The following is a 25,652-nucleotide window of genomic DNA, read 5'->3' as shown; positions in this document are numbered from 1 at the left end:
TTGATGTAGAGGAGACATGAAGAAGAGGGGACACATGTTGATGTAGAGACATGAAGAAGAGGGGACACATGTTGATGTAGGGCTGCTTAATTAATCGCATTTTAATCGCGATTACGATTATGGCTTGCAACGATTACGAAAAAACTACGTAATCGAAATAAAACGATTATGTTTTTATCATTATTATTACTTTTTTTCCTCTTTTTTTTTTCCAGTTGAATTATACTTAAAGTTCAGGGTAATCAACTGTTAAAAACATCATGTTCAAATCTTTTTTTTTAAATAAATAAATAGATGTTTTCAAAGTCGCATTTAATAATCGCAATTACAATTATTGACCCAAATAATGGAGATTATGATTTTTGCCATAATCGAACAGCCCTATGTTGATGTATAAAAGACATGAAAAAGTGGGTTTTGCATAATAGGTGACCTTTAAGTATTCCAGTAATGTTATTCACTTGTTTAAAATGAAATCTGTCTTTAGGTTGACTTACAAAATCTATCCAGGGACGACAGATGAAAAATAGCCTCTTGGCACATTTACAGAAATGTTGATTAATGTGCACGATCCCTGTTAAATGAATAATGTTTTCTGTCCTCCCTCTGCAGGCGGCACTCCAGGCTTCAACAGCTCGGCCAACACGTCTCGGATGAATCTGAACTCCAGCGTCCACGTCTCCTGCAGCTTCCCCTCCATCCAGCTGCTCGGGCTGGAGATGCTGCTCCACTACTTCCTGGGACCGGAGGTTACTGCTGCGGCGGCCAAGAACAAACTCACCCTCAGTCTCGGTGAGAGTCACACTCTAATACTCAGACTTCTGCTACAGTCTTAGTTTGTCGGTAAAACAGCCAAATGAACAATGACGTCCATTTTTTAGTATCAAAAAGTTACAGAAAAATGGCAATAAGCATGGTGGGGGCTACAGTACAGGCTGCTTGTTTACCTACTCTCATGGCGCATTTCCACTATAGCGCGGAGCTCGCTTTAAGCGTGCGGGGCCAGTTTTTGGTTGCGTTTCCACTTAGCGTAGTACCGGCTAGCGCAGGGGTGTCAAACTCAATTTCATCAAAGGCCACATTAGCATAATGGTTGCACTCAAAGGGCCGGTTGTAACTATGGATATGGATTTTTATCGGATAGGGTAATAACTAACTACGTCTGAAAGCAGAAGTCCTGGGCAAATAATTGCAAGTCTCTTCAGTGCGCATGTCACAAAACGAGATGCATTGTGGGACATGTAGTTTATGGGCAACCTGCTTCTGTAAAGTGGCATGTAACCGTATAATAAACGTATTATATTCTTTGCATGCTCTTGCGGGGCCACATAAAATGAAGTCGCGGGCCGTTTTCTGGGGTGCTCATTGAAGATGACGTCACGGCTCCGCCTACACTGCGTTACTATAGTTACTACCCCTGTTCCTAAACTGTAATGGAAATGCGCCATAAAGTGAGCCGGGCCTAACGAGGCCTAGCCATACCGAGCGAGGCCGTGTAGTGGAAATGCGCCATTAGTTTACCATTAAAGATTTTAAGGTTAACTTTTCCATTGATCAAACTACAGCTTTAAAGTCGACTGAAATTTTAAATCGAGTCTCAGGAACACGATTGTGTTTGAAATCATAATTTGCCCAATAGTGAAATGGAAACATGTGGAAAGTCACTCATCCTGCATGCTTTTTACTGCCCTTATGTTCAATCTTTTGGATGTAAAATAATCTGTTTTTTGGTTTTTCTTCAGAGCCCTTGAAGCACCCTCTCCTCTCTGGTTCTTCCTCTTTCACTAAACATGCCACTGTGCTCACCTTCAACCTCAGAGACGGATTCATCAACATCGGCAAAGACGCTCCAGGTAAGTGTCACAGCTTTACTGAGTCGATGGAAATTCACCACAGAAAGTAATACCCTCTCCACCTTCTGTCATCATTTGGAATAATGTTATTTATTGTTGTCCAGGTTGAATTAAACTACCACACCCACTTCTGTAACCTGGTTGTTGTGTCGGCTTTTAACAAAGTCATGTTTTCATCTCTTCTCACAGATTCTCTTCTCTCCGTCTTATGGACGAATCTCGTCCGGTTTGTCAACTTATCCATAGAGTCCGGTGAGTGCTTTCACGGTTTATTCCTTTTTAATATGCAATGAGGAGAGTATTATCAAAGCAACGCGTGCCACGCTCTTGTGTTCATCTTCCAAATGCGATCAACATTGGAGGCGCGTGGTGCAGTGGGTTGAGCGTTGGTGTTCGGAGCACAGGTTCAAACCCCACTGCAGTCAGCATGTCGTTGTGTCCCTGAGACACTTCTCCCCAAATTGCTCCTGTGGGGATTGCGCAGTACTGAGTATGTAAGTCGCTTTGAATAAAAGCGTCTAACAAGTGACATGTAATGTAATTTAAAAAAATTAAATCATGTGGAAAATTATGGGGCTATTAAGGAATTACATTTTTATTTTAAAGGAGAGGTCACATGGCCATTTCCACTGATCATAATTCCATTGTTGAGGTATACTAAAATAGAAAAATCCTGTACAATTTTCCAAACTCACATTGGTTTCGCATACAGCATCTCTGTAAAGTATGTGTATTCAGCAGTATTCACTTTCTCCACGAAACGGCTCGCTGCAGCTCCCCCCCCCCCCCCTCCCCCGTGATTTCCTTGTTTAGCGATACACAGCCAAACACAGCCTGAACACACACAAAGTCACAGCCGAAATAAAAACAATAAGTGTGGCTTGATATTGAGTAAGAAAAAGGTTTATAGGTTGATAAACGCTGTGAGAATGGGTCTGCAGAGAGAATTTCGCACGATCCCAACTGTCTGTTATCAGCCTGCAGCAGGGAGCAGAAATCAGCAGAGCTGCCTGCACTGAGTGTGTGTGGATTTGTCGATTTGGACCAATCAGCGGGGGCTTAACGTAACGGCTCCACGGACGTAATGTAACGGGTCAACGGATTGGCCCATTTAGTTAGAATCAAATGGCGATGACGTCATGATGACGTTTATCCAACGAGGCGTTTTGGGGAGGTCTTCTCTGTGTTAGAGTTTTACTCTCTACAGGGTGTACTTTGAGGGTTTCGACTCTGCAGACCGTTTACATGCAGAAAAACCTTCATAACACACAAGGGGACGGGTAATAACTGGAAAAGCATGACATGTCACCTTTTAATAAAGTCCCCTATGGGCTTCCATAACAGACTTTGGTTACTTGATGCCAGCTTTAAAAAGTAGGGTCTTATAACACTTAAGAGTTGGCTAAAGACCCTATGTGTGTCCTACTATGTATTTGTTATGGTTTTTATTCTCTTTCCGTTGTATTCTTATCTCGTTCTATTTTATTTATCCTGTCTTTTCATTGTTTGCAGTAACACTGTCATCTATGTTTGTTAATCCGTAAAGCCCTCTGAGACAAACCTGTTTTTAATATTGGGCTGTATAAAAAAAGAACTTTGATTTGATTAATAAGTGATTTTGCTGCTGCTATATTAAATTGTCCTGATAGAGAATCATCTACATTGTGGTTGTGGCTGCTGCTCAGCTGTGTGTGGATCTTAAAGTCGTGGTTCCCGCCTCGCAGCGCCACATAGAGCACTGTGATTGGATCAGGGCTGTCACATGAGAGGAGGATCAGAGACCGCGTCCTCCTCTCCCCCCCGACCCACTCCCACGTTACATCAGTTTAAGTCAGAGCGGTCGGATCCTCGTGGTCTCGACCGCGGTGAAGAGAGACAAACTCTGAGGGGTTCGTCCCCAATGATGACCCTCTCCTCTCAAACTAGACTCATGTCTTTCTCTGAAGCAGATGGGAGAAGAGCTTTGTTGTTGAGTTTAATGTTGTTGTTGTTGTTCAGCAGGCAGTAAGAAGGATCGTCACGGAGGGGAAGTCCTGACTCTGATGCTCCTGGCTCTGCAGAGCATCGTCGACTCAGAAGCTCTGCCGGCAGCCAAAGTGCTGGTGAGACTGATTTAAAATAAGAAATAAACGTAAAATCGAATAAATGTAATTAATCATTTAAAAATATCACCTCCATTTAAAGGTCATATTTTTTTGTTTCATTCAGACAAAACGACTTTAAAGGCGGCCCATACACGGGCTAGCACTTAGTCATGACGTTTAATAATCCTCTAAATGTATATTAATTTAGAAGTGTAATTGTGAACTTTACCAACATGTAGTATTATTTTAATGATTCGTAACAGGACTTTAACTTTATTTGTTTTAACATCAAATCATTAAAACCTTTTTTTAATTTTTTATTTAGTTCTATTTTAAGATCAACAAACATTATTTTCCTTAGAAAAACCACAAATCTCATCTAAAACCGTTTCACCTATTCACAGTTTTTTAACTCATACCTTTTTTGAAATTCATTTATTGTTTCATTGACCTTAAACCTGCTAATCTGGCTGTTTTTTTAATTTATTGTCTGCCTCAAATATCTTTTTAATTCCTGACGTCCTGTTGGTGAAGTTGTTGAAGTGGCTAAATCCAAATATATCTCCTCCGTTTTAACCGTTGGGTCTTTTATCAGATTCTCCTCGAGGCCACAGTGAAAGGTATTCCTCAGAGAGTTCTGGGCTCTGCATCGTATCAGGTCGGCAAGATGGACGTGCTGAATGTGAGTACTTCTCCTTCCTCCGTACAGCAAATATTCACAAGCTGTTATATTGGAAATGTTCATAAGATGTTTTATTGAAATGTACGTTTGATCCTCAGGGAACGCCGGCTCTGTTCCTCGTGCTTCTCCTCTACAACAGCAGCATGCTCTCCGCCTACATCGAGGACGAGAGGTGGGTCTAATGTTCATTATTATGCATGTCTTATTAATCTGTGTTCAAACATCAACGCATTCTAGTTTTAATTCAATTAAAGTATTAATTGTAGACTTATGCTACACGCCCTTCATGTTGCTGTATGTGTAACAGAGTTAAAATTGTGTGTACATAATTATCAGCTTGTGAATTTATAATAAGTTGTGAATTTTATTTCTATGAGATCGTTTCATTTAATATTTTTGTTTCCCGTGGGAACACTTTCCCGTTGCACGTCTTTGGTTACTTCCTGTATGTCTTTTCCGCCCTCCCCTCACAGTGACGTGTGCATTGTTGTGGATGTTTAGAGGACATTCTGTGTTTGTGGTCCTCAGAATAAATGCCGGAGAACACATGAGATGCTTTGCTGTCGATTCTTCCACATCCTCCATTGATAACTAGTCACCTGCGGCTGTGACGCGTTGCATACGTCCTAAAGGAGCGTTATCTTATTACACACACACATGCTTTTCCAAACATCTGGTCTAGCTATGTTGTAAATGTATTATCTCTTCGATTTACACATGGCTCCACTAAACCCCCCCCCCCCCGCTCAGCGTGTCCAAATCGCGCTCGTGTTGTCGGGGAAACGATCTTCAATACTCCGAAAAGAATCCCACCAGACTCCTTTGCCTCTCCAACAGAGGGATGTCCTTTTTCCTTTTCTTAATTTCAAGCGATACAAACTCTCGATCTTCTCTCGAATTACTAATATTTTTGGACGCCCTCGGCTCGTGTTCAGGGCGTCCCAAGCTCAAATGACGGCAAGACGGCCCCCTGGCGGAAACGCTGACGGCATCTATTGCACGTCTGTCCGTCCTGGGAGAGGGATCCCTCCTCTGTTGCTCTCCCTGAGGTTTCTCCCATGTTCCCCTTTAAACTGTGGGTTTTCTCTGGAAGTGTTTCCTTGTACGATGTGAGGGTAAGGACAGAGGGTCTAAGGACAGAGGGTCTAAGGACAGAGGATGTCGTGTTGTCATACTGATATTCTGTACAAACTGTGAAGTCCATGTAACATTTGTGATGTTGGGCTATATAAACAAACATTGATTGATATGCTCTCTGTGTCTGCAGGTTCTTCCAGTGCCTCCAGACGCTGGTGGGCTGCGGGCTGTCGGGCCCCACCTCCCCTCTGGCGTTTGGGGAGGCGGTGCTGGGGGCCGTGAGGCGCAGCGCTGCCTCCGTGCAGAACAAGGAGCAGCTGTGGAGGATGTGGAGCCTGGTGGTCAGCCCGCTCACAGACACCATCACACAGGTGGGCGGACACTTTCATTTCGTGGCTTTATTAGAAAACTCAAATGTTAAGAGTTAGCTCAACTGTGTCGAATGCAAAGGAGGACACATCTGTGTGTGGATTTTTTGTCCTGTTCAAGCCAATTGTTTTTGCATTATTGTCAATAAAAGTGTTTTGATATATTTATCAGCGTGGGGGTTATGACTCTTGTGCAACGACTAACCCCCCAAGTAATGACAGAAGTTAGTGGTGATTTATTTGCCTTGCATGGGGTGGTTGGGATTACAGTGTTAACATATCCAAACAAATAAACCCACCTGACCCTGCTTCAAATAAGTACCTCTTTGTGCAGTGCAAACAAAAACAGGAACTCTCACAGTATTAGTATTTATTTATACTCAGTTTTAAAGCTTTTTCTGAGTTTTTGATTATTTTTGCGAACTGTTTTTTTTTTATTCCAGTACAAATGGTTTAACAAAATGAAAAACTATAACCTAATAATAAACATCTTTTACCAGAATACAGGCTCTGGTCGGTGATGATTAAACTTACAAACCTGATCGTGTATTTGTGATGATTGGAGAAGCTGTGTTTCTGTTAAAGTGAAGCGTTTCCTCCGTAGTCTGCCAACAGAGCGGTAAATGAACTTTACGTTTTCTATCAATCTCTTTTTCTACAGTCGAATGAAGTCAACCAAGGAGACGCTCTGGAGCACAACTTCAGCGCCGTGCACTCTGCGCTGCTGTTCCCCGTCACACACCTGCTGCGCGGCACTCCACTACAGCAGGTCCGTTTATATCTCTACTGCATTAAGGTCAATCTTTAAGCCACTGGGTGTTTCTCAATGTCGAGGACGCTTCCTTGGAAGGACAAGTCCCTCCGAGTCAGGTCCTTCAGAAGCCAGGCAAGAATCCTTCCTAGCCTTGGAAAAACAAAGAATGGTTGAACAGGCTAACAGGTGTGCGTCATATGCAGCGCAATTTCCACCAAAGATTTGGAAATTGATCTTTGCGCAAAGCATTGTGGGGATTTTAAGACCGGAGTCTACACACATGCAGCCTCGAAATTTCCCGCAACGAAGGACGCCGGCCTCGGTAGAATTCCAAGTATGCTGGACATTGGAACAGTCCTTCGGTGGCACTCCATGACGTAGCATCCTTGAAATAGTGGCTCTGGAGCATCCTTCCTCGATATTGAGAAACACCCTCTGTGTGTCCTTTAAAAGACGATGAGGTCCTTCTCCAAATTCTGTTCATCCACCAGAAAGAGAGAACACATTAATCCTGTTTTAGCTGCACTGCATTGGCTCCCAGTGTCTTTTAAGAATTGATTTTAAAATCAATTATAAAGCTTATAGGTTTGGTATCTCCATGGCATCTTTACTATTTATTTATTTGATATTGTTTTATTTATTTTTATAGGTTTTTGTTAATATTATTTAGGTTATAGTTTTATCTCTTTTAAGTTGGTCTTTTTAAATCTTTATTCTTATAATTTATTGATTCTTTTAACATTTTATATATTTTATTATATACATCCATTTTGTCTTTTTACTTTATTTATTTTATTTGTATCATCACGCCTTTTACCTCCTTGTGTCCCTTGAAATGTAATATTATGTTTAAATGCTTCATGTGTACAAAAAAGTTAAACGTTTGACCTGAAATTAATCTCTTCTTAGTTTGTGGCGTGTGCTTGTTGTTAAAGCACTTTGAGCTGCGTATATGAAAAGTGTTCTACAAATCTTTATTACAATTATAGTTATTATACTTTTACCAGTGTCTGATTCTCTCGTGTGTTTTGTTCAGGCGGCTCAGAAGTCGATGCTGTCCTCGTGGTCCAAACTGTACAAAGTGTTCGCTCGCTGCTCAGCGCTGGTGGTCACGGCCGAGGAGAACATCTGCTGCGAGGAGCTGTGCGTGAAGATGAGCGCTGTGATGGACAGAGAAGCCCTGATGGTGAGAGGAAAACAGCTGGCAACGAGATTCAAGGCTTTGATTGCCATGTGTGCGTAGCTACAGTGTAGTTATGACAATTAAAATCTTAGGTCACAGGCTCCTCCCTCAGAGCAACACAGATACTAGTGCAAGACAATAAAACGGAACATAATAGAAATAGTCTAAATACAAGTAATCACAGCTATATGTTGGCATCCAAACAAGAAATATGGTCATTGAGTGAAGTATGGAGTACCCACCCTACCTGGGAAAAAAGTAGGGATGTCCCGATCACCTTTTTTTGCTTCCGATCATTTGATTTTGACAATTTGCCGATACCGATTTTTCCCGATCCGATCTTTATGCAATGCATCAAGAGGAAAAAAAGCATTCAAGTTGTCCCTTAAGGTTATTTTTTTATTTAAATTAGATATTCTATCCAACATGGATATAGCTTCTTTTTTTCACAGCAGCATTGGATCAGTTCAGTTGTGCAGCATTGGATCAAAACAAAGCTTATCAGTACTCGTTAGCTTACTGCTACAATTAGACACTGCGCCCTGCCCACTCTGTTGCCAGATTTGAGAGAAATAAGCAACCAGGTCTATGAAAACAAGCCCCAAAGAAGCAACACATACATGATGTGTAATTTGAAACCCAAACTAAGGCCTCAGGATGACTTTAAGACTTGAAAATGGTCATTTTTGTTTTGTAACATTGAAAACAACATTTAAAAAAAGTATTTCTAAAAAAAAAAAAAAATCCCGATCTCCGATTTTTTTCTTCCGATCTTTTGAAAATCACGTGATCGGATCGGGACATCTCTAGAAAAAAGGGAATTGTAGCTGCAAGGAGACACGAAAACGATCCTATCAATTTCCCTCAGTTTTTAATAGTGTGATTTTCACATTTTGGGATTGTCAAAATTTGCTTTTAAATGAGAAATATTCTTCTCATATTAATCAAAATGATAACATTTAAGAATTGGAGGTTGCTGCTGTGCAATCTTTTGGACAGCTGTTCCCATACATGTTATCTATTCCTGTATATGTAGGATTTGTTAAATATTAAATTAATCAAAACACACACTGAAACGAAAATTGACTTGGAAGATCATTAAAAGTGGTGAAAACATGTGTTTAACCCTCCTGTTGTCTTCGGGTCAAATCTGACCGATTTACTACTTTCATCAATCATAACTTTTTTGTTTTACATTCGACTGCATTAAGGCTTTAAGATATCCTTCACAGTACACATTTGAACATATACAATTGCTGATCACCTCTTTCAATGAATTTTGGATGATTTAGTCAACTTTGTAACACCCATGGTGTTCCCGGGCAAAACTGACCCCATAAGGAAAAGGAATTGGTAACCATCGGGATCAGATAAAACACACACACACACACACACACACACCCCCACCCACCAATATGACACAATTCCCGCTCTTATGTGTCCATCCCCCCCACATGGATCACACCTGGCACATGCAATACTGTTCAGTGTCTATTCTTTGTATATTTACTGCAGTGTTTCATGTATACCAGTAGTCTGATACAATATTTACAGTTTGAAAGTGTGTTAAATGACATGTGTTGATGATTCATGGTTTTTGTGTTAATGTAATAGCAGTTAAAACAGGACCGGTCAAATTTGACCTTGAACACCAAAGTAAGGGGGGGGGGGAAACGAAGACGATGGGAGGGTTGAATGTGTTTTGCAAACGACATACTATAACATATTCCTGCTGTGATCCTCCAGGTTCCTTCCACATTGAATGCGGTGTCCAGTATCCTCCAGGTCATGGTGGAGTGTGTGGACTTCTCGCCGTACTCTCCTCAGTTTCAGCAAAAGCTAAAGTGTAAGAGAACCTAACCTTGTCCAAGTCTTCACACTTTCATTAGATCCATAATTGAACTTGTGTTCACGCTTGTTTCTCGCAGCTCCTCACACTCCTGTGAACTGGATGAAAAAGAGGAACAAGGTTTTGGGGAATCTGTCCACCTTCCAGTCCCTGCTGGTCCGCTGTCTGGAGGTTTTTCTGGAGGGAGATTCCTCTGACGCCACAGGACTCGCTCTGGCCTCCGTCATGTCGGCTCTCTTCACAAACTTCAGTCTCCCCAACACCGTCACAGAAGCTCTGAACTCTCTGGTTCCTCCTCTCACTCTGTTCTGCAAACAAGCAGCCAGTGAGCCGCCCAAATTCTCCTCTCAGCTGCAGGCAAAGGTTGGTTCTTTGACATATGGAGACAGTTGTAATTACATTTAGCAGCTGCTTTTATCCAAAGTGTCTTTAAAATAGCATGATAGGTGTCTGCCTATTTTTTTGGTGGGGAAATTCTCTTTTGATTCATTTTTCAAGTCTATACAATCCTTGAGAATATATTTGAATATTCTCTTTTAGCCTTCCGTAGTTCATAATAAAAGCACACATCGATGTATTAAATATAATATGCGGACAATAGAGAGGCAGGACTCACTGACTTTCAAACCTGCTGTAAAATAAAGTGTGAACATTAAGGTTCAAGTCTTTCATTGGTCATACGAACATAGCTACAGTGTAGTTATGACGATGAAAATCTTAGGTCACAGTGAAACACAATAAAACTGAAAAAAAATAGTGCAAGTAAATGCAAAAAGAATAATAGTACAAAAAGTGAAATGGTGCAATAAGAGTCGATATACAAGTTATTGGAATATGATATATTAGATAACTCATTTCTAAGTAGCAGCCAGATGAATGTTATGGATGTTGATTAACATGGTTACGGGGCTGAACCTCAAGGATTCTAAATAGAGAGACAAAGTCCCTCCCCTTCCGGTGACCACCATGGGACCTTATTTCGGAAAAAGTATGTATTGAAGTCAATGGAGAGAGAAAGATTATCTTTTGATCCCGTTTGAATTCAGCCACAAATTACACATATGATGTTTGTCAATCAAAATTTGTCGTAAAACTTTTGAAATATAAGACTATGAAATATACGCAACTAGAAAGACTACAAATCCCAGAATCCCGGTCCCGCATGCTGGCTCTTACGGAACCGACTAACTCCCCTTGTGTGCATGTACAGCTCTCAACATGCCCAGACTTGGAGTGATTTTCACCTCTTTTAATACTTTCCGCCTCATTCTGAGAGAAAGAATTGAAATGTGCCAACGTGACGGCCGTCTTGGTGTGTGGTGCGAGATGGGAGATGTAGTTCATTGAGTGGTTTCACACAAACAAATGTTACTTCACAGTTTCACTACACATTATAATTTTTTTGACTTGCAAAATTATCTTTTAAATTGACAAATCATATGTGTAATTCGTTGCACAATTCAAACGGGATCGAAAGATAATCTTTCTCTCTCCATTGACTTCAATACATACTTTTTCTGAAATAAGGTCCCATGGAGCTCCCCCGGAAAGGGAGGGACTTCGCCTCTCTATAGAAAAGTTATAATTAAAGTCAAAAATCCACCTCAGTCAAATGATGGTCGTACTGGTGGAACATACTTCATCCATCTTCCCCAAAAGATTCCCTGTTCTCAAAGCAAAAGTAATCCGTTCCATCTTAAAAAACGTCATCTCACGTTCTCAGTGTTATTATTGATTTGACTTCTATACATTTAGTTTTTCATATTCTCCCGTTTAATGCTTTAGGATTTGAGACCTTAAACATGTTGTGACCCCTTGTTAAAGAAACTGTTCATCTAACTTGGAGTGCTGTTGGATGTGAAGGGAATCTCAAGTGATCTCAATCCACTAACGTGTGCCTTCCTCTCTCAGTTGGAGAAGCTCCTCAGCGAAGTGCTCGGCTGCCTGCAGACCCGCTCCACGCTGGCGTACAACGATGAACTCCTGGCTCTTGTCTCTCCTCTGCTGTGTGTGATGTTTCCTCACAAGAACAAGCAGCTCCGCACCGCCGTCGCTCACTTCTGGAACTCCAGCTTTGGAAACTCACTCGGCCTCACCTACCCCGAGGAGATCAGGTGAACGTCTTCAGCTCGTCTTTAATGCTGCAAAGTAGGGATGCCACACATTGTAGACCGGATAGTTTACTAAACAAGATGCACATGTTTGTCGTCTCGTTTCATCCGGCAAAGTTTACAGATGAAGTAGATTATCCTCAGGTTGCCGATTACCATTTGATTTGAATGCCACATTTTGCCAAATAGGCACTTTACTTTTCACTTAAAGGTCCCATGTCATGTCAACCGTACCCGGAACCAAATGGACCAATCTGTGGAGCCGTTACGTCCGCGGAGCCGTTACGTTAAGCCCCCGCTGATTGGTCCAAATTGACCAATCCACGGACTTCCTCACACACACTCAGTGCAGGCAGCTCTGCTGATCTCTCCTCTCTGGCTGCAGGCTGATAACAGACAGTTGGGATCACGGTGAAATTCTCTCTGCAGACCCATTCTCACAGCGTTTATCAACCTTTTTCTTACTCAATATCATGCCACACTTATTGTTTTTACTTCGGCTGTGACTTTGTGTGTGCTCAGGGTGAGTTTGGCTGTGTTTCGCTGTCACTAAACAAGGAAATCACACCTCCACGGAGCTCAGCGCGATTCACAACGTCACGACCAATCAGAGCACACTGTGCTCACAGGGAGGGTAGGGGCTGGAGCTACTGGAGCTACAACGAGCCGTTAAAGGCAGAGAGTGAAATTCAGTGAATACACGTAGTTTACAGTGATTTTGGAAAATTGCACAATATAAATCTATTCTAGTAGACCTCAACAATGGAATTATGATCAGTGGAAATGGCCATGAAATGGGACCTTTAACATTAAATTGTCTGCCATCTACTCAATAGTCAGCTCTCCTTACCTGCGTCATGTGATAAATAAAACCCAGCTTTTAAAAAAAATCTTTTATCTATCTCAAAAAAACCAAAACAAGTACAATTGACAATCGCACCAAAATAATACAGACATGAGTATTTATTAATAATTAGAAACAAAACAAAGGGAAATAAACAAAACCCATCATTGATTACTTTTTTTAAATTTTTACTTTTAACATACAAATAGCATTGCAACAAAGGAAAATTATTTGTTTCATGACCTCTCAAACATTAGAAAGAAATAAACATATTTAGGTGTAACTACGTCAGTCTTATCCATGTTTCCATATTCTTTATACAGACCAATATTGAGCCAGGTGAAGCAGAAGACCCCGATCATCCTCCCTGGCTTCGAGGTGGTCGATGTTGCCGATCTCAGTGGACAGTATTCAGTAAGTTGCTTTAACTTTTTAGTGTTCTTTTATTTATTTATTTTTAGCCACTGTTTGTTGTTGTCATTGCTGTTCTGTGAGGCTGATCTTGTGTGTTTCCTCAGAGTGAGAGTTCCCAGTTGGAGACGAAACTCAGTGGCATCCAGGTGTCTTCTGTGGGGAAGAGAGACTCTCTGCTGAAGGCTGCTGAGCTCCAGAACAGGAGCTCACCGAAAACCTCCAAACCCGTTTCTGTAAGTTCACCAGACCAGCTTTTATTCATCCTGAGGGAAACACTAAATATTCATCTAAACATCGTCAGAAAAAACCGATGCTGTTTAAAAACCACAGGATTGCAATTTAAATACTTAACATGATTTATAATGACTGGAAAGTCCACACATATTTGGAGACCTGAAAGTTTCAGAAACTGACACGATTGGTTTTAGTGAGACTATAAGAAAGAGCAAAGTGTGTACATAAACCGACATGCATGCATACGGATAAACATGTGTACATATTTAGACAAATTAATGAATGTCTCATCTCAGGTGTTTCTCATATTATATATTTGAAGCCTGATTGAAACATTTGATCACTTGATAATAAGAAAAAGCTGTTCACATGCAAGGCAAAAGGCTATTGGCACACAAAATGTAAAATATTTTCACCATGATATTTTTTTATTTATTTAGCCTTTATTTATACAGGTGTAAAATCTCATTGAGACACAAGGTCTCATTTTCAAGAGACCTGTCACAAGTTACAGACAGGACACTAAACACAGAGGCAACACTAAAATACAACATCGCAAAACAAGTAGTCATTGAAATCCATATATGGATATGATTGTGTATAATGCATGTGTTGGCTCATACTTACTTATATATTTCTTTACCAGTTGCTTTGTCATCTTTTTATTACTGGCAATGATATTCTTTCAAATGTAGTGCTGCAAAAGATGTTTGAGTAAGATAAGAAATCTCCTGTTCATTTAAAAATGGAAAGCACTTTGTTACCATGTGAGGTAGGGCTGTCCCGAATACCATTTTTCGGGCTCCGGATATTCGGTAGTAATCAGTAGAGAATATTCAGTGCGGAGAGATTTGTATTTTTATAAAAAAAAAATCAAAAGGTTTCATAACACGCTCCGAATCCGAGACACCTGACAACATGCTGTTAAGCAGAAGCGCAGAAAGAGCATACTATTACGATTTATATTTATTTATTGTCTCAGTACTCACAAACATTAGGGTCTGCTGTATTGTTGAGGATGTTGATGGCTGGGATGCACCTATGGACACAAGTTATTATTAGGCTGAGCTACTCAACTGTATGCCAATAATTGCCTTAGCCCCAGATGTTCCCACATTACTCCCATTATTTTCACTATTCTGATACAATTAAAAAACTAATATAAAAAAACAATTTGGTTGCTTGCTTGCAACTATTTTCCAAGCAAAGTAAGTGCACGTTTTTATCATGTGTAACGTTACTGTTTAAACGGCGGATAAAGCAGCTTCATCATGGCAACTTGACAACAGCTAAGCTAAGCTAGGCTACTACTCACAGCATCCAGGTGACTTTTCAGAGTTGTTGTGCCACCGTGGTAGGCCAGTTTCTTATCGCATATTTGGCACACTGCCTTCTTCTTACCGTCGTCCAATTTAAAATGGTCCCACACAGCTGAAGTCTTCGGCATTTTGTGGGTGAAGCGAGGTGAAGCGTGCCGTTTGCGTTCGTGACTGTGTGAACGCGATGTCAGGAGCACAGGCTGAGATTGTATATATTTCCGCATTTTAACAGTGCAATTCAAAAGTATAAATATAGTATAAGAATATGGTAATTCGCCATTATTAATAGCATACATTTACAAAAGAAATATCTTTTTGAAAAAGAAAAAAAAAACGAATATCCGAATAATGAAATTGAAACCCGAATAGTTGGCCAACGAACGAATATTCGGCTACAGCCCTAATGTGAGGACAAGTTTACATTGACTACACAGTATATTCAACTTTCTTTCTAACTATCTCACCATTGCACAACTTTCCATTGTTTTCTCTACAAAAGACAAAGCTTGACTTTGGCTCCCCGAAGCCCCCCCGCAGAGGAGTTTTGGACGAAGAGGCCTCCATCGACTTCGTCTTTATTCCTCCTGAGACCAAGGAGCGAGTGCTGACTGAGCACCAGAAGGAGGTGAAAAGGACAAAAAGGTCAGTTTCCTCCTCTTGTTTGTTTACATGAGTCAATCAGTGGCGTCCATGTTGTCAGCCTCGTGTAAATCTAATGTTTTCTTTGGCTCACAGGGTCGACATCCCTGCCATGTACAACAACCTTGATGCGTCTCTGGATACGACGGTGTTCACCCAGTACACCCAGAGCCAAGAGGACTCTTCGTAAGTTCTGAGTGTAATCAAGATAAATCCCTGCTCTCTAATAAAAACACAGCATTCATAAACTAAAACATTTCCCCCCCACAGGGACAAACTGGCATCTGAACAAGCTCACAAGGTTACAGATGAGGAGGCTACTGGCAAGGTAAGGAAAAACACTGACAGGAAAGACTCCACAGGGGTCTGCTAAAGTCAGAATGAATAAAACAAAAACTTGTTTCTTGGTACTTGCAGCTAAAACACAGCTCTTATTTATTTGAGAAATTGTAGGTTTTTTTTGTTTCAAGTTGGAGATTTTCCCATTAATTAGTAACACTGCTACTACATAAATAATTGGAGCTCCAACAAGTAGCAGGATTGTGCATATACCAGCTCACAAATTATAAATATCCAGGAAGACTGCTGACCAACAAGGCAAAATACATTTTAAAAAGCAGGAATCGGGGTCATTCGTGCAACAGTTTCTGATCGGGTTTCCTAACAGGCCCTCCAACTCTTCCTGGGGGATCTCAAGCTTTTCCGGGCCAGATGTTTAATCTTTTCATAATGTGCTGTTCAAGAGTCTCCTCTCCAGGAGGCATTATAATCAAATGGGGGTATTGTGAAATTGCATCAGATTATCTCCCATATGTTCTGAAAAAAACATTTAAATGGTACACCATCTTAAAATGTATGGAGAGTTTTTTCAACACGCAGAATATTCTTCTTTTTTTTTAATAACAGACAGTTATTGAAGCACTTAAAAGCTTCAACAGGAAATGCCTATTATGACTTGGCTGTCATTTGGGACTAGAACTACCACAAGTTTGCATTTTTTTACACTTAAGCCCCTACACACGGCGGCGTGCGTTGCCGCTACAACGCTTCTGCCCATTCACTTTGAATGGGGTGACGTCACGATTCGCCGAACTGCATTGTGGGAGCAAAGCGTAGCTTCTCTCGTGGTGCTCGATGCAAAAGTAGAGCAATGTTCTACTTTTGCCGCCTCGACGGAGGCGTCAGCCAATCGAATCATATGCCAGTGCAAGCTCTAGCCAATCAAACGGCGTGCTTGTGTGTCTGGGGCGGGAGATTCATTTGATTGGTTGTTGGTCGAGTTTCAGCCCCCCCCGCCGGCAAGCGACAACGCAAGCCGCCGTGTGTAGGAGCCGTTAGAAAAACTTTTATTTTGTCCTTTCCACACATATTTATTCATTCTTGGTTTCTTCCAGGTTCCTCAGGAAGATGTTGAAACAGAGGAAGACCATGAAGTTCTAACCAAAGACACTCAAGACTATGCCAGTCCGAAAGCGTTAGATGCTATGCCTGAAAACCATATTCAGGAAGATATGATTCCTGAGTCCAGAGATGTTTCTATGGAGGACGATACCATTAGTGATAGAGCAGAAGACTTGGAAATGCAGTCTAAAGAAGGCCCAAGTCCTGACATCTCTGGTTCTTCAGATTTGGTCTCTGGGACTCCTCAGAAACAAAACAGTCGCCGTCAGTCCTTCATCACTCTGGAGAAGTATGCTGAGGGGAAAGCTGGTAGTCCCAGCAGTACTTTCACAGGTCCCCTAATAAAGACCTCCGATAGCCAAGAACGCTCCAACGCCAGCAAAAATTCGTCCTCTCAGGTTTCACAGACATCCACTAGTCCTGAGCCCCAAGGTTCCCAGTCCTCTCAGACAGGGAAAGTTAAATCGGCGAGTCCTGTGACTGACGCTTTTGAGTCCCCTGTAAGACCAAAAGACTCTAGAAAAAGAACTGAGCCAGTAAAGCTGACTTTGAGACTGGCCAGCAACCCAACAGAGGACGAAGAAGTTATCCCCGATACCCAGACTGAAGGGGAGGACAAAGCAAGTACCTCGGCATCAGAGGAAACAAAACCCTCAAGCCAGGAAGAGGAATCTGATGCAGCTCTAGATGATTCTCGTTCTTCTCTGTCTGAGACTTCTCAAAGCGAACAAAGACGTTCTGGGCGCTTCAGAGTCAGACCTCTGCTGCCTGGAGAGAGCCCTGAGAAACATGAAGATAAAAACACGCTGTTGAAAAGGCGACGTTCTGGAGAGGAACCTAAAAGTGATTCTTCAAAGTCGAGCAGGCCAAAGACAAGAAGTACACAGGCTGCTGAGGAGGACAATGGCAGATTACGAACGAGGGCTCAGAGGGACAAGAGTGAGTCGAACCTAACCAACTCTAAGAGAAAAGCAAAGCAGAAGATGAAACTGTTCAACAATTCGGAGAACTTCCTTGAAGAACCTGAACCCAAAAGGCGAAGCACCAGAGACTCCAGCCAAACTGATTTGCTGGCTGATAACGAAAGTCAGTCACAGGGTAAGCAAAGGCGGAGGAGCAAAGCATCGATGGAGAAAAAGGATTCGTCTGACGTTGTAGAACAGGCCGATGAGGAAAAGCCAAAGAAAGATTCTCAAATAATCACACCTTCCTCTCAAACTAGTGCCATACCCCAAGAGATGGAGATTGAAGAACAGACCAACAATGACATTGATTCTCAGACTGTACAAGATGGTGAAAAGCTAGAAAAAGACTTCGCTTCTCCTCAAATTCAGGGCCAATCCCAAGAGTCCGAGCCCAACAATGAAAAGAAAGATTCTCAGATAGTCGCTTCTCCTTCAACTAATGACGAGTCCGGAGATACAACAAGCACGACAGAGAAGTCGGTGAATGAATCGGAGGTTAAAGACCAACTTAAGACAAGGGAAGCCACAGATGATGACCTTAGTCAAGGAGACTCTCAAGTGATCACCCCCTCATCTTCTGAAAGCCAGTCTCGGCGCAGATCCGGAAGAAGCAAGGCATCATCTGAAGCAACGGGGTCTGAAAGTAAAAGTGAGAATAAGGATTCATTAGAAAGGCGGAGCAGGTCTAATTCTCAGGCTTCACTGACAGCTGACAGTCAGCCGGAATCCAAAAAGAGAGGTAGGCCCAGAAAAGTACAAGAGGATCCCTCAAAGTCGAGTCCTATCCCAACCCCAGAAAGTTCTCAGTCTTTAGATACCGCCAAGTCCTCCCAAGGCCTTGGACGCAAATACCTACGTAGAACTTTTGAAGTGTTACCAGTCGCCAGTACAGAGTCTGAAAGCCAAGAGGCCAAAGAAGATGCCCCAATGCCCAAAAAGAGGGGAAGGACATCTCGACTGTCTCTTCCAAGTCCTCTCACCGTTGAATCTAAAGAAAGCCAAATTACTAACAACATGGTAGAAGGTGATTCTGATGCTTCTCAAAAGGCAGAATTACAAAGTGTAGAAGCTAAAGCAGACTTGGAGGATTTAGAGAAATCGCAGAATTCTGAATCGCTCCAGATAAATACTGAGGAGCAAGGTGACGCAGAATCACAGATGGAGGTTGATGCTGTTGACAACACAAAGGAGGGCCAATCGCTCACCGCTTCACCTCGCAAGGAGCAAACTCAAGTTACTGAGATGGCCTCTTCACAGGAAGGGGACACTGGAGACTTGCCCTCTGCTGATATGCCTGAATCAGCTGGAATCAGTACTGAACAGAATCAAGAAGAGTTTCCATGTGACCCTTCTGTTGAGGACACAGTGGAGCCCTCTGATGAGTTCATAGAACAACGCCAGGTCTCCGAGTCTTCAGAGGAGAAAGCTGCTGAGCCTAGTGAGGAAGTTGCAGAGAAACAAGAGGATGATTCAGATTCAATGGACCAAGAACCTCCAGGTCCAGCCGAGGAACCGGGTGTCGTTTCAGCCGAGGAACCGGGTGTCGTTTCAGCCGAGGAACCGGGTGTCGTTTCAGCCGAGGAACCGGGTGTCGTTTCAGCCGAGGAACCGGGTGTCGTTTCAGCCGAGGAACCGGGTGTCGTTTCAGCCGAGGAACCGGGTGTCGTTTCAGCCGAGGAACCGGGTGTCGTTTCAGCCGAGGAACCGGGTGTCGTTTCAGCCGAGGAACCGGCTGTCGTTGCAGCCGAGGAACCGGGTGTCGTTTCAGCCGAGGAACCGGGTGTCGTTTCAGCCGAGGAACCGGGTGTCGTTTCAGCCGAGGAACCGGGTGTCGTTGCAGCCGAGGAACCGGAGTTCGTTGCAGCCGAGGATCTGGATGTCGTTCCAGCGGAGGAAGAAGCTGAAGACTGTGACACTACTTTCGGTGAACAAGTCTCCACCAGGTGTCAAAATGTAATCGATGGAGAACAGTCCGCCTCCAGCAAAGAAGGCGAATCAACATACCAGCACACAGAGTACACCAGTGCAGAAAGCGCCATTTTAGAGCGTCAGTACGAAGAGGAATCTCGAGCCCTCCACAGTTTGAACGATGTTGTCGCAAATTTGGATGCTGCTCTGGCTCAAGTTTCTCCAGCGAAGCAGAAGGACCTGGAGGCATTAATGGCGGCAGATCTCGGCCAAAGCCCCAGCAGCAGGACCAGAGGAACCTGGTCTCCTACAGCCTCCCCATCCACAAGTATCCTTAAGAAGGGTCTGAAGAGACCGCTCGAGGATGAGACTCCCTCACCCATTATCAAAGTAAGTGACAACACGCTGGTGAAATTTTGAAAATGGAAAATTCAGTCAGTGAAAGTAACTTTTTTTTATTTCCCATTTGCAGTCGAGGCGTGTGTCTTTTGCTAATCCGATCCATCATCAGGAAATTGCGGACGACATTGATCGTCGCAGCCCTGCGCTCAGAACCAGCTCCCCGAGAAGAAACAAAGGCAGCTGTATCCCTCAGCCAAAGGTATTAATGACGCGTTTGTTTTACTTCGCCTTTTATTTGTGTACCACATGAACCAAACTTCAATCCAACAACCCTCCTTCTCTTTATTCTAGTATGTCACGACTCCAACAAAGGGCCTGCTGTTCCTGAGTCCCAGAAATCTGCACAGTCCAGGCTACAAGAGCTCCAAGAAATGCCTGGTATGCTGTAAACAAAAACTTTACTTACTTGTAGCTATAATTTGACTTACACCAACTTGTAAGAGAAATATCCGGCTCTAAAAGGTGGATTTTGTGATATCCAAAACACTTTTAACAAATGTAACCCACTAGCTGTCTGTCCTCTTATTGACATGCACTGAAATAAAATGTGCTGATTAAACACGGGCGTGGATCTGCTTGGCCTTAAACTAAGTTACTCGAACTAAGCTTCAAGGGTTTTAGTGATTGTCATTTTAAAAACATTCCCACCTGCCTCCACTGTAATGTGTTAAGTCGTAATTGACGTCTCGACCTGTGAACAGACTATGATTTGTAAAATTGGTGAACTCTCCCTTTTTTTTTTAAATGAGCTGGATAATAATGTTCTTTGATGCATCATCGCAGCTGTTGGTTTACAGTTAGAAACGGTTGTCCTGATGGTAGATGCAAACTTGTTTGTTCCTCTAGATTTCCGAAATGAGCAAGGATCGTCCCGTCTCCAAAGACTGCATCTACCCTGCTCTGGTCGGCTGCTCGGCGCCAGTAGAAGCTGTGCTGCCGCAGATCTCCTCCAGCATGTGGTGAGTAAATATTTAACCTTTCTTAAATATATTTTTTTGTCAGGTGCATCTGTTTGTAACTGCTGCCGTTTCTCCTCATAGGTCTCGGGGTTTCGGGCAGCTGGTTCGAGCCAGAAACATAAAAACTGTCGGCGACCTGAGCGCGCTCACTCCCACGGAAATCAAGACTCTACCAATTCGCTCCCCGAAGATCTCCAACGTCAAAAAGGCGCTAAAGAACTACGAACAACAAGTAAGCCAGGGGACTCCAAAGTTGCAAAAGCATTGATGTCACGCTGCATAAATACAAACAATACCATTTTACAAAACAAACACATAAAGCTGTGATTCTTGTATTTGACCTTTTGGATTATTCTCTTCCAGCGTAAAGGACGAGGCTTTGATGAGTTGAAGAGTTTGGATGACTTGGAGATGATGACCTCTGAACTGGAGGAGACCAGTGCTCCTCAAAACCAGGATGAAGACGACAAGACCTCAGAGACTCTAGGTGTGTAAAAAGTCTTTATCAAGTCGGTTTGTATTCATTTACTTCCGAGTAAATCGCCAGAACGCCGACACCTCGTCATCTCCACCTTTTCTTTTGTGTTGCCATAAGTTATTCTCTCTCCGTTGGTGCGCTGGGCTAATGCTAATAATGCTAATGCCAGCAAATAAAATGGCGGCTTCACAAAACCTTTCAGAGTTTTACGGGGCGTGGTTTGGAATCCGCTCAGCCAATCTAGTTCCGGATTTTTTTTGGTGTGAACGCAACATTTCAAGAACTATCGGAACTATACTGGGAAAAGTACTCCGGTGTGAAAGCGCCTATTGAGTATTTATCAGAAGGTCAAACTTATGTTTAACTTTATAAACGTCCTCTTATTTTTGCAGCTACAGCGCTGATAGACGAGCCGATTCCTGCTGACGGTCCCATGGAGGACGACTGCCCCAAAAACCTGACTCCTGACACACCTGCCGGAGAACACACACCTGCAGGACGGCTGCAGGCGGAGGTGGAAGCTCTGAGCTGCAGCATGACACCACAGGAACTTAATAACTGCCCCTCTCAGCAGCTTGTCCAGATCCACGATCAGTTATCGGGCATGATGAGGAGCGTCGTGGTCGAGCTGCAGACGCGAATCTGCGAAAAAGAAGACAAACGCTGACAGCAGATGTTGAAAAACACATAAAGACAGATCTATTTAAGCTTCACAAAGACTTAAATTGACAGATTTAACAAAGAAATATTTGATGCTCTTAACTCTGAATTCCTGGTCTCATCAAATTGAATTTTCCATACCTAAAGTGTTTTTTTTAATAAATGCTAGCAGCACTTTTTTAGTATTTGTAGATTGGGCTGTTGGATAGTTTATAAAATGTTAGGAAGCACTCAAAGGGAAGCACAGTCACACTTTTTAAGCCACATTATTAATACTAGTGTTCACATGAATGGCTTCTTGCTCCTCTTAACTAATGTTTAAGTTGTGTACATATGCTACCCTCATTTACATTCATGGGCCTGTTTTTTAGGCTGTTTACAATTCAACCTATCGGTGCTCTTGTATATTTTGTAAAATGTTCTGTAATTTCAGTTGAATGTCTTTTTGCAGTTTTAAAGTCTTGAAGCAAGCTTTAGATGGTAGTAGACACTTCTGTCTTTTTTTATTGAAGCATTTAAAACTCCAAATAAAAAACTTATGATTTTAAGTTCAATAACATTAAGCTTTTTGTTTGATTTGAGAGAATGTTTATCAAAAGATCAGCAGACATACGGAGGGATATATAAGAAAGAAATTGAAGGTGACCCCAGCAGCGATGGGGTCATTACTAAAATGTAATATATTACATATTACTTTAAAAAAAGTAATACATTACACTACTTCGTTACACTCTACATAAAGTAACTCGTTACTTTACTCGCCAAGCACGTACGAACTGCGCATGCGTGGTGGCAATAACTCTCCTTACCAGCAGGCGGCGGTAGTGTGTATTCGTCATTCAAAACAGGCAACAACCGGAAGACAGAAGAAGAACAGTAGCTTCACCTTAGCATGTGTTCTTTGCAGGTGTTTGTTGAGGTTTGACGTGGTGTTTACATGAGTGGATAACAGCTTCTGACCTGGACATATGTCCATATGTCCTGTTCGTCACATTCCTGTCTATTATTCGGACGAACTCAATAATGGGCATACCTCCACCCCTCAAAAGTTATCGCTGACTCAGCCATGTTTATGCAGCACTGCACGTGGAGATGTGGACGCGCAAATCGCGCAGATTAGTACATATAAACCTGCGTCGGAAACCCCTCTTGTCTGTCAGTGTGATTATGACTGATTTGAGTAAGTAACGAAGTAACGCGTGTCGGGGCAATGTTATTAACTGTAGTGTGATTACTTAATTATAAAAGTAGCGCGTTACATTACTCCGTTACCGACAGAAGTAATATTATTACAGTAACGCGTTACACCCAACTCTGGACCCCAGACATTTTCAACATTGATTTACCAATATATTAAACTTTAAATCCGCCCTATTATGCTAACTTTCAGGTTTCATATTTCTATTTTGTGCATCTACTGAGACATGTTTACATGCTTCTGGAGGGCTTGGGGATTTTAGCCTTTGCAGACCATTTAGCACAGGAAAGCGAAAACCCCCAAAAGCATGATAATAGGGCCTCTTTAAGAATAAGGTTTATCATATTGCATTGACAGGTGTTTTGTTGAAGTGATATGATGTAGAAGTGCACAAAAAGCATAACAACATTCCTTTCTTAGTGATTTAAATACAACTGATAGCCGACAAAATATTATTAGTTTTTTGTAAAAGTATAGTCTAATATTTAAACATGTTAGGTTAGGCTTTATAGTCAAATTTAAGTCGGTATCTTCCAAGGATAGTTATATCATAACCTCTTTTTTGTCTATTTGAGGGATATACCTCATACAAAGACTCATTTTGGAACATTTCCTCTTGATTATACAAGAAATCTGAATTACAGTAAAAAACATAGCATTTTGAAACTTGCTTTCTAATTGGCTTAAAGGTGGGATAGGTAATTCACTTCAGAAATACTTTTAGTCATATTCCATGGAATGCTCTTAACGTCCCGATAGCAATGAATACATGAAATGCTTTGAGAATAAATACATAAAAAAATGTCATCTGTGGAAGCCGTGATACTGTAAAAAGCACGACCAATCATCTGAGCCGGCCCGGCTAAAGTAACTGGATGGCCTACCTGCCTGTCAGCCTTCCATCTGTGCACAAATTTATCTCGTGCCCTCATTGGTCATGTGCGCGTTCGTGTGTGTTGGACGAGGGGCTCTGTAAGGAAGCGGCAGATTTCTTTCGGCTGCGTACTTTCAAATTCTAGCGCACTCGAGCTGGTTTCTCCATTCTTACCTACCCTACCTTTAACAGGACCACAAATATGCAGCCGATGGCACACAGTGTTACTTTAAAGGTTGGCTTTATAGTGAGGGAAAACTGAAATGCACCTTTGAGGTGGTGTTAGTCTGCAGGACATTATCTGAGAGGTAGGAATACAATTTAGAGGTATTTATACTTTACTTGAGTATTTCAATGTTTTGCTACTTTGTACTTCTACTCCACTACAGTTCAGAGGTAAATAAGAGTACTTCTACTACATGTATGTAATACCTTTAGTTACTTTACAGATGTGGATTAATGATGTGAAATATAATCAAGTGTTGAATCCGACTTTAGTTCCACCTGGAGTAAATCCACAAGCTACCCTGCAGTATACAAAGTCATTCAAACTAGCTGCACCTTTACCAGCTTTGAGAACACTTTCATGATCAATCATTATAAAACATATCATATATATTATTCTGAAATGGACCAATCTGCACAATGACTACTTTACTGTCGATACTTTAACTATATTTTGATGAGAATACTTTTCTACTTTTACTTGAGGAACATTTTGAATAAATAACTTTTACTGTAACAGAGTATTCCTACACTCTGGTACTTCTACTTTTACTCAAGTACAAGATCTGGGTACTTTTCCCAACTCTGAACCAGAGTAACACATAGCTTTGTGGTTAAAAGGGACATTTAAAGGTCACCTATTATGCAGAATCCACTTCTTCATGTCTCTTCTACATCAACATGTCTCCCCTCTTCTCCATGTCTCTTCTACATCAACATGTGTCCCCTCTTCTTCATGTCTCTTCTACATCAACATGTGTCCCCTCTTCTTCATGTCTCTTCTACATCAACATGTGTCCCCTCTTCTTCATGTCTCTTCTACATCAACATGTGTCCCCTCTTCTTCATGTCTCTTCTACATCAACATGTGTCGCCTCTTCTTCATGTCTCTTCTACATCAACATTTGTCCCCTCTTTTTCATGTCTCTTCTACATCAACATGTGTCCCCTCTTCTCCATGTCTCTTCTACATCAACATGTGTCCCCTCTTCTCCATGTCTCTTCTACATCAACATGTGTCCCCTTTTCTTCATGTCCCTTCTACATCAACATGTGTCCCCTCTTCTTCATGTCTCTTCTACATCAACATGTGTCCCCTCTTCTTCATGTCTCTTCTACATCAACATGTGTCCCCTCTTCTTCATGTCTCTTCTACATCAACATGTGTCCC

At 42.0% G+C, this 25,652-nt stretch overlaps 1 protein-coding gene across 3 annotated transcripts in view; it reads left to right on the top strand.

Moving 5' to 3' along the window:
• rif1 (replication timing regulatory factor 1) overlaps positions 1–22,743 on the top strand; it is a 36,096-nt gene extending 13,353 nt beyond the window's left edge. For 2 of the 3 annotated variants that reach the window (XM_079661660.1, XM_079661659.1), the window contains exons 13-36: positions 613–792; positions 1,743–1,853; positions 2,043–2,105; positions 3,852–3,955; positions 4,533–4,619; positions 4,718–4,791; positions 5,887–6,067; positions 6,726–6,833; positions 7,855–8,004; positions 9,748–9,847; positions 9,930–10,213; positions 11,762–11,964; positions 13,129–13,219; positions 13,324–13,452; positions 15,272–15,414; positions 15,508–15,597; positions 15,682–15,739; positions 16,806–20,075; positions 20,158–20,286; positions 20,379–20,465; positions 20,934–21,046; positions 21,128–21,278; positions 21,410–21,533; positions 21,917–22,743. In XM_079661660.1, coding sequence (XP_079517786.1) covers positions 613–792; positions 1,743–1,853; positions 2,043–2,105; positions 3,852–3,955; positions 4,533–4,619; positions 4,718–4,791; positions 5,887–6,067; positions 6,726–6,833; positions 7,855–8,004; positions 9,748–9,847; positions 9,930–10,213; positions 11,762–11,964; positions 13,129–13,219; positions 13,324–13,452; positions 15,272–15,414; positions 15,508–15,597; positions 15,682–15,739; positions 16,806–20,075; positions 20,158–20,286; positions 20,379–20,465; positions 20,934–21,046; positions 21,128–21,278; positions 21,410–21,533; positions 21,917–22,191 — 6,305 coding nt within the window. In that variant the 3' untranslated portion in view covers positions 22,192–22,743. The remainder of the gene's footprint in view (positions 1–612; positions 793–1,742; positions 1,854–2,042; positions 2,106–3,851; positions 3,956–4,532; positions 4,620–4,717; positions 4,792–5,886; positions 6,068–6,725; positions 6,834–7,854; positions 8,005–9,747; positions 9,848–9,929; positions 10,214–11,761; positions 11,965–13,128; positions 13,220–13,323; positions 13,453–15,271; positions 15,415–15,507; positions 15,598–15,681; positions 15,740–16,805; positions 20,076–20,157; positions 20,287–20,378; positions 20,466–20,933; positions 21,047–21,127; positions 21,279–21,409; positions 21,534–21,916) is intronic. The other variant, XM_079661661.1, reaches the window with a different exon arrangement.
• Positions 22,744–25,652: the final 2,909 nt, after the last annotated feature.

Source organism: Notothenia rossii (genome assembly GCF_949606895.1).
Source record: "Notothenia rossii genome assembly, chromosome: 2".
Classification (NCBI taxonomy): domain Eukaryota; kingdom Metazoa; phylum Chordata; class Actinopteri; order Perciformes; family Nototheniidae; genus Notothenia; species Notothenia rossii.
This window is presented reverse-complemented; position numbering and strand designations above follow the sequence as displayed.